This window comes from Macaca fascicularis, chromosome X (assembly GCF_037993035.2).
Source record: "Macaca fascicularis isolate 582-1 chromosome X, T2T-MFA8v1.1".
In the NCBI taxonomy this organism is placed as follows: Eukaryota; Metazoa; Chordata; class Mammalia; order Primates; family Cercopithecidae; genus Macaca; species Macaca fascicularis.
The window spans coordinates 115,975,148-115,990,855 of NC_088395.1; the positions used below are offsets into that span (position 1 = coordinate 115,975,148).

At 42.6% G+C, this 15,708-nt stretch overlaps 1 protein-coding gene across 2 annotated transcripts in view; it reads right to left on the bottom strand.

Annotated features, from left to right (window-relative positions):
• The window catches only part of GUCY2F (guanylate cyclase 2F, retinal), a 106,051-nt gene that overhangs the window by 18,540 nt on the left and 71,803 nt on the right, over positions 1–15,708 (bottom strand). For both annotated transcript variants that reach the window (XM_065538787.1, XM_074029754.1), the window contains 6 exons: positions 13,475–13,624; positions 10,260–10,408; positions 7,856–8,019; positions 6,871–7,067; positions 3,451–3,621; positions 181–279 (listed from right to left, as the gene is read on the bottom strand). In XM_065538787.1, coding sequence (XP_065394859.1) covers positions 181–279; positions 3,451–3,621; positions 6,871–7,067; positions 7,856–8,019; positions 10,260–10,408; positions 13,475–13,624 — 930 coding nt within the window. The remainder of the gene's footprint in view (positions 1–180; positions 280–3,450; positions 3,622–6,870; positions 7,068–7,855; positions 8,020–10,259; positions 10,409–13,474; positions 13,625–15,708) is intronic.

Sequence of the window (15,708 nt, forward strand, 5' to 3'; positions counted from 1 at the left end):
GGTTTGCCATTAGAGACCAGGAAAATGTGTAATAAATCTCAATCTTCTCAAATTATCTTTTATTTTTCTTTAAAACATTAAAACATCAAGTACCCTGCTCTCTTTCATGTCTGTGAAGAAGAATTACCTTCTCAATAGCAGGATGGTGCCATCCTATCCATCCCTCTATTAGGTACTCACGTAAGCCTGTTGATTCCATCCGAGAAGCTGTGTTCACAGTGTCTCCAAACAAGCAGTATCTGGGCATGGTGAGGCCCACCACTCCAGCAACAACCGGCCCTGTAGAGTAGCAGGGGGTTGGAATTACAGTCAACAGGTACGCACCCAATGCTAATAGAGGAATGGTACAAAGAGGAAGGAATGTATCTTTGTAAAAGAATAAAAGTTGCCATCATATAGCTCTGGGAATCTGAAGAAAGACATAATGAGTAATGAACTCTTTGCCCTACAAGAAAGCACATTTATAACAGTGCAGACATGACTGCCCTTCTGATTTGTACCTTTGTTCCAAGTAACAGTTACACTCGAGATGCTTATATCTGTCAACAGGGACAAATAAGTATCAAACCCAAACCAAAAAGGCCTGGACAGGGACTCAGGGTCCAAACATGTTTGTTGTAAGGAAAAAAATGTAATTTTTCTCATGCCTTAGCGTTGGAAGAAAGACTTTCATGGGTTTATCTGGCTCCCAAACTGTGTCTATCAAGAGAATTATTCTAAAAACAAATAGAGTTCATTTTCAATTGTCTGTGTTGGGGCATGGAAAAGCAGTATGTATAAATAATCAAAGAATATTTTGCATTTAGAATTTTTTTGTTCTTACATTTTAATATGGCTGTGTTAAGTGTTCAAGGTAATTGAGAAAACTTCAGCAGCCATACTGAAAAGTCAGTTTGGGAGTATCCAGAAAGTTCTTCACCTTCACCTTTCTGGTTTCTGCTCTGATTTTTTTTCCTAAAAAGAGATGGGGGTCTCACTATATTTCCCACGCTGGTATCAAACTCCTGAGCTCAAGCGATCCTCCCACCTCGGCCTCCCAAAGTACTGGGATTACAGGTGTGAGCCACCATGCCTGGCTTTCTGCTCTGTTTTTATGGCTCAGCACCAAGGAGAATAAAAAAGAAAAGTAACACATAGTCTTAGTTCTCCAGGAATTTATAGTCTAATTGAAGAGAAGATACTATCAAAGAGGAAGCAATTAAGCAGTAACCCAAGACAACATATGGCTGAGGCAAGAAGCACAGACAGAAGTGCTATAATAGTTCAGAAAATGGGGGGAGGTGCTTATTAGGACCTGACTCAATCAAGAAGGGTCCAGTGGAGAAGGTAGGATTTGATCTAGGTCTTGATGGGTAAGTAAGATTTGAACAGTGGAAAAGAGACAGAAATCAAAGGCCTGTGGTTGGGACTGAACATGTAATTTGGGAAGCTCTTAGAGAGAACAGTCTGCCTAGTTCACATGGCTCGGGAGAAACTGGAGACAAGGTTGGATTAAGTGGGTTGTACAAGATGGAAGATCTTGAACCACTAGAGAATTTTGAGCAAGGAATTACATGATCTTCTTTCTCAGATCAGTATATAAAATGCACTGAAAGGGGAAAAAGTAAAACCAGGGAAAACCTTTAGATGGCTGCTGCAGTAATCCAAGCACAAGGTACTTAAAAGGAGGCAATGATAAGAAGTGGATGGCCACGAAGTAATAAGAGAGACATAAAAAGAATCAACAAACTTGTTGGCTGTCTGATTGACAACCATGAGAAAATTGCCATGGGCTTGTGAGTTTATGCTGATTTGTGGAAAAAGATGACTTGAAGTTTTAAATATGTTAAATTTGAAATAATGGTGAACGCTTCAAGAAAATGTAGGCTGAGGGGGGTTGGAAATGTGAAACTGAAGCACAGATGACAGATGAGGGCTTTTCTCTAAAAGAAAAAATCAAACACCTGCTATGTGCTAAGAACTCTGGATACAAACATGAGTAAGATATGCTTCCTGCCACCAAGGAGCTTAAAGCCTAATGGAAGGACAGACAAGGAAACACAGATTATGCTGATGACTATGAGAAGGATGGATGGTAAGGGGCAAGAGTGGAAGCAAGAAGATGCTATTGCAGTGATCCAGGCGAGAGATGTTGGTGTCCTAGGCTTGGGTTGTGAGAGTGAAGAAGAGACAAGATAGATCAATACATATTTAAAAGGTAAAGTGTTCAAGACTTAGTAGTTAGTTGAATGTTAAAGGTCAGAGTAAGGGAGGAGTCAAAGAGAATGACTCCCAAGACTAACTGGAGAAACTAGGTCAATGGTGGTACCACCAACTAAAATAGAGAATAAATATGAGAAGAGCAGGAAGTTTGTATGAGTAAAAAATAATTCTGTTTTAGATGTGTTGAGTCTAAGGTCCATGTGGAACATTCAGGTGGGCATATCAGCAGGAAGTTTGATATAGAAGGCTGAAGCTTAAGTGAGAAGACTGCACTAAAGCTGTGGAGTTGGAAGTCATTCGCGTACAAGTGGTAGTTAAACCACAGGTATGAATGAGATCACCCATGAGAGTATATAGGAGGAGAAAAAAAGTGCATCATGACAGAACACTGGAGAATACCAATATAAGGGACAAATAGAGACACAGACTGTGGTAGAAAATGAAAGTCAGGTTGCTGTGGGTTGAGTAATAAATTAGAGGTGATACATGCAGACAGCAAAGAGATCACAAGACTGAGAGCTTTGCAGAAAATGTTAGAGAACAGGAAGAGTCAAGAGAACCAGTAAATAAAGTGAAAAGCAGCATTCACAGAGTGAGGAGCATGTCATAAAAGCCAATTGAGAAGCGTTTTAGGGAGGCTTGTCATGAATTCCAGATGCCGCAGAGGTAAAGGCAGACAAGGATTGGGGAAAGTGGTGAGAACTGAAGTCAGACTGCAAAGGAGCTAAGGAGGGACTGGACAGTGAAGAAATGGCACAGTGGATGTCATTCATTTTTTTAAAGAAGTTTGGTAGGAAAGGGGTAAAAAGGATGGGGGAAGGAAAGGAGCCTAGAAGAGCAGAGCAAAGAGAAAAAGGTAGGGAGTGGATACAGAAGCAAGAGGAGCTAGTAGGTAATGAATATGGGAGGAAAATAGTTCCGAAGTTGGGATTTTAATTAATTAAATGAATTATCCTAACTACAAGATACACTTGTTGATTTTATAGCATAGTCAAACATGGAAATATTGCCTCTAACCAAAATGGTAGATTAAAAGGGTTTAGTACCTGGAACAAGGAGCTGCTGCCCACTGTGTTAGTGCAGGTACTGGGAGGAGAGTAAACTTGGGTAGGCATAAAGGAATTATGCAGCCCTGGACACCTAGATAATCCAGTGGCCAGGGATCAGTGGAGAGCTATCCTTTTCCCTTTCTTTTTTAGTCTTCTTAGAGGCACATGAGAATGTTTCCTTACTTTAACTGGTTATTACCTGAGTGCAGGCCAATTCTAATTCGGACTGGCACCTCTGGCATGTGCCGCATCTTGAAAGTGCCCACGGAGCTCAGGATATCTAAGGACATGTTTGCAATCTCAGCTGCATGCCTACTGCCATTCCTCTTCGGGAGGCCTGAAGCCACCATGTAGGCATCTCCAATGGTCTCTACCTGGGAATTAGGAAAAATAGAATTAGCAAACAACTTATTTGTGCTTTTTTTAGCACAGAGCTGTAAGGGTATAATGGAGGCCAGGTGGTTTTGTTGTAAAGTGAGAAAGGCAGAGAGGGACTGTCAATGATCCACAAGTCTGGCTGCATGTTAGAATTGCTTAAGGAGCTTTATTAAAAATACTGAAGTCTAGGCCCCACACCAAGAGATTCTGAAATGAGTATAGCTACCTCACAGGCTCCTGATTGACCTTAGAAAAATACCAGGCTCTGAGACATTTGTGGGGAAGAGAAAAGGGAGATTTCTAGGACTGTCCCTAGGGTGTCCATGGGGGAGCATCTTAGGAGAAGGTGGCTATGATGCTTCCCAGCAAACGTTTCTATAGATTATTTGGGGTAAATAAGCTAGGGTAGCCTTAAGGAAAATATAGGGAAAGGGAAAGGAAGAACAAGCCTGTTCCCTCTGCTTTGCCTTGCTAGTATGATGAAGTTAGTTTTGCTGGCCTATTGGGTATAAGAAATTAGTCTCTTCCCACCAGTTACTTCCTCCTCTCCTACTACTACCTCCCTGAGGAGCAGCAGTACTGGCCCTCAACTGCTTTGCAGAGGATGGTTAGGGCTGGACACTTGAAAAAAAGGGAAATCTATGCTCCTCGCCTTCCCCACAGAAGTGTGCTCACTGTTTTAGATAACCAGTAAGTTGAAACTTTTCCGGTAAATCCAGAAAATAACTAAGCTGAAGGGACTTTTTATGAAATGTGCCAGTCAGACTGTGTTACTACAAGTTTGAATCCAGTTAAAACCCATGTGTTCCTGGAGAAATGCACCCACAGAATACAACAGTTAAGAACATGAAACTCTGAAGTTATACCATCTTGGTTAGCATTTAAGATTCAACATTTGCAAACTGTGTGGCCATGGGTAAATCACTTAATCTCTCTGTACTTCAGTATCCTTATCTGTACGATAGTGTTAATGATAGTAAAAACTTCATAGGGTTTTCCAAGGAATAAATAATTTAATATATGTCAAAGCATTTAAAACCTGCCTATTAGATAATATATATTTAGTTCAAGCTATCACCATCATCATCATCATCATTATCAAATAGGTATGTCTCGAAACTAGCCTTGGAACTGTGGGTATGATTCAGCTCCAGAGAAAGAAGTTTAGCAATCAGCAATAGGCTCTTCATCATGAATTTCTATAGCCAATAACAATGATCCTTTCAATCTATAGGACTTTCTGCCTCAAAATGTTTCCATCCAAGGTCTCCCTTACCTTGTGCAATCTGAGGAATGGATACCTGCCCTCACGTAGGCATGCCAGCCTGCACACAGGAGGGAAGGATTACCATGTAAATGCTATATGGAAGGGGAAAGTCAGTGGCTGGCCATTATCAGAGATTAGTGGTTGACCCTTTAGCTTTGATGAGTCAGTCACCCAGGAGGCCCCAAGGATATGGATGAGGAGATTAGAAGAGCAGGGAGCATGGGCATGCATGGTCTTGGTGTGCAGACTGCTGTGGAAAATTGTGGGTTGCTGTGGAAATTATCAGTCAACATAAGGATGCTGAGAGGGAAAAGGAGGTTTAGAAAGGGGTGCGATTGAGATGCAGATACTGGCAGGAGAACTGAAATGGAATCACTAACTTCACAATTCTATAGTAGCCCTCCATTTCAGATTATCCATTCCATTTCAGATTATCAAGTACCAGGGGGCGTGATTCAAATTTTACAGGTAAAGAAAATGAAAATACAAATGAGTTTGGTCATTTGCTGCTGGTTCAATTTTTATTTCCTTTGCACTGTGTCATTTTTAATAAACAGGGCTGAAAAAAATAAATTTCATTTTTGGATTTATATAGCCTTGCTCTGTTCTGGGAACAGCCCATTAACTCCCTACTGCAACCATTAAGTACCAAAATATCTAATAGCCTATTGGTAAGACCCCCAACAATTGTCTGAACAGAATCAGCTGGATTGATTAAACTGGTAGCTGTGTTACAGCCCACGCTGAATCATCTTTGATTTTAGTTTCAACTGAATTAGCTTTCAGTGATTTGTTTTTCTCTTCAGGCTGCTTGAGTTCAACAAGTTAAGACAGGTACTCTGATTCCATGGATTTTTCCTGCATCGTGGTTTCCATGTGTGCTTCTTGATTAGCTTGTAGCTCCTGCTGATTGACAGGTATGATGTTTATTTCTGAGCCCTATTTAGGTGGCTTGGCCTAGCCCTGAGGCTCCCTATCTGACCTGAAAAGGCCCTGTCTAATCTGAGATAAACACACTTTCTTGTGTGTGATTTGAGAGCTAGAACATTTCAGACTACTGTCAAGAATCCAATGAATGGAGCTACTCATTCTCCAGCTCTACTTTGGTCCTGGGATAGAGAAGCTGTCTAAAGTTTAGGATGCCTGGGGCATCTTTCTTCTTCAATAAGACAAGTATCCATGATGCAGACAACGTAGAAATGTCCCTGCACAGCTTTGAGATTTTTAGTCATGTTTTGCCTAGAGACAAGACAACATATGTAAACAAAGGTAAGGAAGCATGGCACCAAAATTAGTCAATGTAGTCATTTTGCAAACTCTAATAGAGTGACAATTCACAGGCTGGAGGAGTGAGAGAAGGTGGGAACAGGGGCTTGCCACCCCGCAATTAATCACTTCCCCAGACCTCAGACCAATAGGCAGCCTTTCAGTTACCCTGTAGCAATCCCAAAGAGCCTTGAGTCTAATATTTCTCTGCTGTAATGCCAAGTTCTCTCCCGTATAAAACAGTACCTGAAGGAGGAGACCAAATTTTTATAGCATGTATTAGATCTACACAAACCTTACCAAGAACTCTGTAGCAGTCACCAACTATGGGCAAAACACCAATACTTCCTCTTTATCCCCTTCAGTGCCTAGTACAGTACTGCCTACACTATGAGTACTCAGCCACTGATGTGCAATAACTCTCTTGGTCCCAACATCTTCTTAGTCCCAATTCTAGAAAAAAAGTTCAAAAGAAATCTGACTGGCAATCTTTTGCTGGGTTGAAAGTTGTTATTTTGTAAATTGGGAAATTACATGCATTCTACCTGGCTTTCATTTCCAGTGACATACCAAGGGAAGGGGTGTACTATTTAATTTTTTATTCCTAAATAACAATATTCCATAAATTTTATTCTTCAATTTTGGAATACACATGGATGGGCCTCATGTAAAAATTTCACTATGGAATATATTTTCCTGCTAATTAACCTACCTTGTAGACATCATGACTGCCAATTATTGCATCAAATAGTGTGTATAGGTCATTCAGAAGATCCACCACCTCAATGGGCTCACTCATGGCTGAAATGGTTGTGAAGCCCACAATGTCGCTGAAGTACAAGGTGACCAAGTCAAAGCCCTCAGGTTCAACTGTGCAGCCCTTTTTGAGAGATTCAGCAACTGATCTGAAAAGCAGACACAGCTATTCCTAAGATGACACTGGTCCCCCTTCATGCCACATCCACCTGCTAAAAATACACCAAATAAACCTCTAAAAATCACTGCTAATAAATGATGAGGAAGAAAGTGTTACATTGATGAAAACATTAATTCGTTCATTTATTCTACATATAAGTTTTAAGTGCTTACAATGGGTCAGGAACTATGCCAGGTGCTGGAATACAGCACTGGATGAACCTGGTCTGTGCCTTCATGTGGAGGTTTTTCAGCTCTCTAAACGCCTAACTCAGACACCTGGGGAATGCTCCCAGGTGACTGCCCTTTCATGAGGTTAGTTTCCTTAATTATATCCTAGAAGATCACGTTACAACATAATAAGTAAGGTGCCCTGGAAAACTTGGAAATTTTAGCAACAGATAAGGTTTTCAGCTAAGAGAGGAAAGACCTGGAAAAACGACCTTGCTACTTTCCTCCAGGAGCTCAAAGAACTGCTTTCTTTTAATCAGTCAACCTCCTAGGAAAGTCACGAAGTGATATACAGAAAAATCAAGGCACAAAAACTTAAATGACCAGCATGATCTACAGGTAGTGGAAATTAGGATGTGTGCTCTGCTCCCTTGGTTTCCAATTTTACTTTGATTTGAAGGTGTGACTCAAGTCCACTAGAGGGTGCAGGACAAGGGGAGGGAGCAGTTAGTTGATGGGTAATTTTTTCTTTCTTTCTTTCTTTTTTTTTTTTTTTAACAGAACACACTGTTATAAAGATTCACACTCCTCAGGTGTTCTCACATACAGCGGTAGCATCTGTGTTAGAAGCTTTTCCGTTTTCTGTTTTTCAATTTCCAGCTCTTCAGTCCGCTCCCGAATCAAATCTTCCAAGTTGCTAGAATATTGCTCCAACATCCGAAGCATAGAATCAATGATATTTGTCTTCTTCCCTTTATTAAAAGTTTTAAACTGGAAGTAAAATAGAAAAGGGAACCAGAAAATGCTTATTCCTCAAACTCAGAGATGATGGAGCAGGTCCCCTTATCACAAATCCATTCCACTAAAATGCCAGGGCAGGAAAGGTGAACCCAGATATAAATAGGAAAAGTCACCACCCATCCTCACTGTCACCCTGACCCATTTACAGGGCACTTCCAGTGCACCTCTGCCCCCTCCCCATCCCCGCACACCAGTAGTTCTTCCCCTACACTTCTGGTTCTTTCAAGCCTGAGCAAAAGTGCTCTGAGCAGGCTCCTTCAGTTCTGAGATGCTATTATATGCATAGTAGCCACTTCTAAGACAACAGGATTTGGTCTTGAGCCCAGGCCAGTTGTGTGTGAGGTAAGGGGAAAGAGGGCCGAAAGTGCCGTTTTACTCTTCTGGATCATCAGTCTACTAAATCATTCTTATCCTCAAATGCCACTGTGTTGCCAGTTTTTGAACAGTGAGAGGCTCCTTGACCTCTTACAGAGGGCTCAAGATCCACATGATAAAATCAACCCCTATTTCTTACCATGGAGGTCCAAGAATAGGGGTGTCCTCTAGCACCTGTCCTTCGGTCAGAGTGATGTAAAATTCAACTGATTTTGCCCCCATTCTATGCCCTAATGCCTTAGAGATGCCTGCATGTCATGAATTTTCAATATGCCTTTTTGGGACCTTGTCTATCTACAGTAACAGGGAGCTAGGCATAGTATTAGAATCATGAGGGGTAGCCCCTCTATACTGTTATAGTCAACATGCACATGACTGTGTTCACAACAACAAAAAATCAGAGGCGGTTTTGCTAAGCAGACATCTAGGGCTCTGTCCCAGTGAACCTTTTATATATAGCTGGGCCACACATGCTCCACCTAGCACCCAATGCCCCAAGGCCAACACTAGGAGTTTCCCTTCTGAGCCTGGTTCACATCCGCAGGTTCATCAAAGTCCTGGGGATAACCTTGTAGCCAGTTTAGATCCTTTGGGCTCCCCCTATTGCCTAACCCAGGGAACCTCCCTCTCCTCCTCCTCCCACTTAAGTGTTATTAACTGCAGGAAGTTAGGAGGCTAGCCTTGTCATCAGACAGCCTAAACTTCCACTGAAGCATTTTAGTGAGGGCAGCTATAGCAATGTCTTGTTTGAAAGTCTCATGATGTACACTCCCCCTATCTATCACTGGCTTCTCTGCTGCCTTCTGAAATAACATCTCTAGCATCAACACAGGGGCAAATGCTCTTTCTCCTGCCTCATGGTAAGGTTTCAGAAATTTGACCTTCATGGTCCTTCGCCTTTTCCATACTATTGAACACCTGTTTGAGTGTCCTCAAGAAACTTAGCCGGGCTAATGGAGGCATTGTTAGCTGGGGACACGGATGACTTCATAAGCAGGGCCCCTCAGGCTTTCAATTCAACTCTTTCTTTCTTTCCGCCTCAGATACCTGCCACTCATAAAGCATCTCAGTGCTGTACTCCAGCCAGGCACAAAAGCCTCTCTGCCAGAGCTGACACAGCACTCATGGTGAGCACCCTCAGTTTTGGTGTCCTGTAATTTCAACAAAGCCTAAACCGCATGCTCCAACATTGGAATTGCACCTTAGTTTCCACAGCAGGGCCCACTCTGTCCTTTCCTTCACTCCCCTTTCAATCTCCACCTCTAGGGAAAGAATCACCCTCTTTAGAAATTCAGTATCTTAAGGAGGAAGGTTATCGCTTTTCATGTACCCCATTGCCTGGGAACTTAAGGAATTTCCTGCTTTTGCACGCCACATTTGCACTTTCTCTTTCTTCCATCTTGAACACCAGAGTTGAATACCAGAGTTGAATACCAGAGTTCTCTGGTATCCGCAAAGTAAACATGGCTCTGTGAGGAGCCCCATCTATTCCATGATACCCATCATCTAATAGTTTCAATGCCATTGCCTTACAAATGCCTAATGGTTCAATTCCATCTCTGAAAGGTTGATTAGGTCAGATTGTGGATGGTCAGGAACAGAGCTTCAGACACAGAAGAACACTAGAACCAATCTTTGGGCTCTTGGAGGATGTGCTGATGACACTCCAGCACCAAGAGCCTCAAAGTAGCCACACCCAGGCTGTTTCTCCGAGAGGAGTGCCCTTCCCCCTTGCAAGAGGTTCCTTCCACAATATGACAAGGACCAAGGAGTTAGCCTTGTGTAGGTTGACTTCAGGAAGGCTCCTGGGCAATGATAAGATTCAGAGTCCTTACCTGGTTAAATATTTCATCAAACGTTGGTCGTTGTTCTGCAGCCTCAGCCCAGCACTGCTTCATCAGCTGGAGACATTCTGGAGGGGCATGCTCAGGAGGAACTACTGGTCTGTACACAGGAGGAGGCTTCTTAAGTCTGTTTATGATTTCTGTCCAGATGCAAGAAGAGAAAAGTTTACAAATCATGGAAAAAAGGACCAAGATTTGGCAAAGATAACTGACTTTTAGCCAAGAATGGGGGTAGGTTAGCAGATAACACAGAAGGGCCATCTCCTTTGCTCTCTCCTTAGGTGACCTGAATATAGATTATATTTGAGCAAAAGCTGCATCAGGCAATGGGGGAGGAGTGAGATATTAATCAGTTGGACTCTTGGTATCATTTAGGTGCAACTTTATTCTGTTTCTGCTAGGTTTTAGATACTGCCTATCTGATGTCAACTCTAATGCTCTAACTTCAGTGACCTGGCTCCCCTCACCCATCCCCAATCATCTAAGCCATCCAATCCCCACAATAGACCCACTTAACTTTCCTTACAAGCCCAGGCCCAGCCCAGGTCCAGGTCTCTACCTTGTGTCTAGGCAAAGGGAATTAAGAACTACAGTAAACAGTTCAAGGCCTCATCAAGATCCTCCTGGTTGATGGTCCATGAACTCCACTTCCAGTAGAATATTTCCTATATACCGGTAATGTGCTGAATACTTTGCATGCATTATTTCACTGGATTCTCACATACAAACAGGTGAGGTAGGCACTCTTATTTTAATTTTATAGCTAGGGAAACTGAGACATGAAGAGAGTAAGTAACTTACCCAAGGTCACATGGCTAGAGAGTGACAGAGTTCAAATTTGAACCCAGGCAATCTCAATCTGCTACACTGTCCTGCTTCCAAATGTCTCAGACTTCAACTGGGAATTCTTAGACTCCCTATTCAGACCCAACAGCCATTAGTGACAAAAGGTCTGGAGCAGTCACACTGACCTTTTTACAAAAAGAAAACTCCCTGGCAGCAGGGGAAAAAAATCGTTATCTCTCAATATCCCCAGCAACCCACACTGGGCCTCAAACTGATCTCTCTGCTTCCAACCTACCCTTCTCCAAACCTTTCCTAAAACCCAGATCTGGTCATGTCACTTTCTTGCTCAAAAGCCTTTTATGACTCCCCATCACCCACAGAGTAAAATCCAGGCTCTTGTCCTATCTCTTCAGGCTCATTTCTCATCTTTAGTCCCCTCCCCACCACCTCCAATTCTAACTTTCTAACTGCCACATCAGGAACCAAGCTTTGCTTGCCCCACCAGTGTGACCTTCCCATTCCTGAATTGGCTATAACACTCCAACAGTGCCGCTTTACCCCTGATACGAGCCCCTTGCCTCCATAAAAGAATTCCAGTTGTTGCCTCTGACTTCGCAGTTCCTTGTGACATCACACATTCCGTTCCTTTAACCCAGGTCAGGCTGTACCAGTAATGGTTCCTCCATTACAGCATCGTGCTCTCAGTACAACAGATTCCATGAGAATGTACTCCTTGAAACTTGACTGCCTCATCCATTCTCTGGCAGATGGAGTCTTTGTCCCTTTCTCAGAACACCATCAAGATGAATGGGCCACCTCTCTGCTTAGGCACAGCATGATTCATGCACTTGAGGATCTCACAGTCCAATTGCAATAAACAATGGCAAACAATATAAGTGCTCTAGCTGAGACAGGCACTTGTGGGTACAGAAAAGGCACCTGACCCACACTAAAGAAGGTTTCCCAGAGAAGGTGACATGAGTTGGATGAGGCAAGGTTGGGAGGAGGTGGGAAAATTCCACCTCCTAGTATGTGAAAAGGCACAGAGATGGGAGAGACCATGATACTTTCAGGGCCCTGCCAGTCATGTGGTTTAGCTGGGATATAGAGGGTGACAGAAGATAAGCCTCGAGAGGTAGCTAGGGGCCAGATTGTGAAAGGCCTTGTATGTCATGGGAGGAGTCTCACCTTCACTTAACAAGTGATGAGGAACTGTTGGAGGGCTTTAAGTAGAGGAATGATGTGGAACCCTGAGTGGGACACAGCCTAGCTAAGTGGTTTTAGTTTTTCTTTCTTTTTCATTTTTAAAATATTTTATTCTGAAAAAAATTAAACTTCTAGAAAAGTTTTAAAAATAGTACAATTTCCTGTACACCTTCACTCAGCTTCCCCTATTGTTAATAACTTACAGAACCATAGTACAAAGGAAATTAACATTTGTACAATAATATTACTAAGGTTCTTATTTGAATTTCATCAGTTTTCCCTTAATGTCCTTTTTCTGTTCCACAATCCAATTCAAGATCCCATATTGCATGTAATTACTGTCTTTGTCTCTTTTGGTCTGTGATAGTTCGTCATTCTTTTCCTGTCTTTCCATTCTTTCCTGTCTTAGATACTTTGGATTAGTCCTAGCTACTTATTTTGTAGAATGTCAGCTGGGGTTTGTCTAAAGTTTTCTCATTATTAGATTGAGGTTGTGTATTTTTTTGTTGTTGTTAGGAATAACACCAAGGTGACATTGTGCCCTTCTTAGTGTATCATGTCAATGGGTATATGACATGGGTGTGCTGTATTACTGGTAATAGCTTATTATTGGTAATCTCGATCGCTTGCTTAAGGTGGTGTCTACAGGATCCTCTACTTGTAAACTCTATTTTTTCCATTTGCAATTTGTAAGTATCTTGTGGGTTCATACTTTGAGAATATACAGATATCCTGTTTCCCCTCAAAGTTTTGTCTACTGATTTTGTCATTATTGATGGATATTGCCTAATAGCCAAGTGTCTTGGTGGGAGATTAGGATGGAAGCCTGGGGCATGTCACAGGGAAACAGTGGTAGGGCCTTGACATCCAAAAGCATCATGAGGGATACTAAAATACTTGGCAGAGTGTCTCAAAGGAGTAGAGGGGACTGTGAAATTAAAAAGAAAAAAAAAAAAAAAAGGATTGGCATCAGTCCTGTAGGCCCTTGGCTTATGTCACAGTCTGAAAAAAAGACCAGCTTCTTGGGTGGGGGAATTTCTTCCAGATGTCTAAAGCTGTCTGGCTATAAGTCCCACCTGTACATAACTTGAGCTGCTTGCAGACTATCAGGCTGTTAGCACTAACACTCTTCTGGAAAATCATGACAGCCTGAGTTGGTCTGATGATCTCGGCCATGGTGGACCCCTGGGGCCCTTTTCTCACCTCCCGCTTACCTTGAGCAGGCAGATCCATCATGCAGAATGGGGTACCCCGGACCATCACTTCTTGCATGATAATGGCAAAGCTGTAGACGTCTCCTGCAAAAGAACCTAACCTGCCGCCTCTTGGGGTTCTCAACAGTTCAGGGGCAGTCCACAGCAGCTCTAAAAAGAAAGCATTGTGTAATGAATGCAGGGAGGATTAACTGACGACATCTGCAATGCCCTTAAGGGCTCAGAGGGTACTGTTTTATTGACTGCCTTATATTTTTATTAGACAGACTGCCATGCTAGTGCCCCCCATTCCCCCAGGTCTGAATCTATTCTTCTAAGGAATTATGAACAGAGAAAACATACTACTCTCTCCACCCCAGAACCACGCAGGCAGACACAGCAGCAATGTGGGAAAGGACGCAGAAGCTAAAAGTATAGAAATTCTCTGGTGCTTGCTTTCTTGAGCCTGCAAGTAGCAGTTGGCAGGTTTCCAGGGAAAGGCAAGTGTGCTACCACACTGGTTGCCATGGATTTGTTGTTTGCTGAGATCTATATGTGTCTGGTAATTTGATTGTGCTGGGGCTAAGAGATTCACAAGTTGCTTTCTCTAGGTCTCCTCTAAAAGGATTAGAGGAACACCAACCTTCCTGCTCCTTGCAGTGCAAAAAGGTGCAACAATTCCTTCAACTCAGTTCTGCAAATATTTATTGACGGTCTACTAGGTACCACACACTGTGCTAGGTGCAGAGGTGGTGCCAGAGATGAATCAAACTTGAGGAGTTCACAGACCAGTAGGAAACACAGACATATGCACCCCTAACTGCAATAAAAGAGAGGGAATGATGAGGGCCACTATATAGTAAAGGGAAATGAATCCAGTAAAGGTCAAAGTCCAACACCCATCGTGTGCTCTGCTTCATTTCAGGCCCCATCAGAGACAAAAGACTATTTCTGCATTCAGAGTTTATGGCAGTGAGAATGTCAGAAATTTTTCTTGGGGGGGCACTGTAAGCAATATATAAAGAAATGTAATTTAACAATAGAAATATGGTACTCAAAAGCTGGAGGAAGAGTGTTTTAGATTGAATTATATAAAGTTACCATTTCTGTGAATCAAAAACAGTTAGATATTGGCAATTTCATCAGGTTCAAACTAATAAAAAAAAAACTGAGCTGAGCAAATTAATCCAGGAAGACTTCCTGGAAAAGTTAAATTTTAAATGTGCTTGTTAGGAAGGTCAAGGATGCAACTTTCTGGAGCTGAGAAGGTAAGGGCTTTTCAGGGAGAAAGAACAGCATGTGCAAAAGAACAAGAGGCAGAAAGGAGCAAATTGCGGCGGGGGGGGCGAGGTGGTGGTAAGCAGATTAGCTTGGCTGAAGAGAAGCACTCTGTTAAGGAATAATGAGAAATGAGAAGTGGGGTTGATGAAGTGGGGGAGGGCGGGTGGCTGGAAGAATGGCAGCAGAAGGTGAGAGGGCCTGAGAGCCAAATGAAGGCATTTGGAGTGAATACAAAAGGCAGTAGGGGTGCTGGAGCTGGAGAGGGATTTGATGAAAGCCCTGTTGGGGAAGATTAATCTGGCAACATGCACAAGCTGGATTGAAGGAGAGAGGCTGGAATCAGGGAGACCAGCTAGGAAGTCATTGCAGTAAGAGCAGGTAGTGAGGTGAGAGGAGCCTAAATGGGGGTGGGAGTAGCAGCAGCAATACAGGGAACCAGAAACATTGGAAGGCTACAATGGAGAAAGCAGTGACAGGGCTAAGGATAGGCTCCTTGTGCCTTGAGAATGAGAGGGAGTTGGAGTAAACAACAAGGTGACATCTAGATAGTGAGGCTGGAGACAAACATCTGCTAAGAGTGAGGGTATCAGGGGGAAAGTAATGGCTAACTTTTCATCTTGTTAAATTTTGGGTATTGGGAAGAGAGTCCAAGAAACAAAGTACTATGAAATAGGAAGAAGGGTAAAAGGTGAGATATTATTTTTGGTTTGTTAGCAAAACCCAGGAAAGAGAACTCCACCATGGAAATTCTTATTTTCAGCCAATCCTGATCAAAATGGTGAAATAAGAAATTCTAGCTTCACCACCAATCATGCACCCATCTTCTCTCTTTGCTCTTTAAGCGTCCCCAGCCTTTGTCCCCCAACCAGGCCCTTCTGAGCTTCCACCCACCATCCACTACTCACCTACACCCATGAAAGTCTCCAACACACTCACTATAGTGATTTTGCCCCTATGTCTCCCTACCTAGGAAG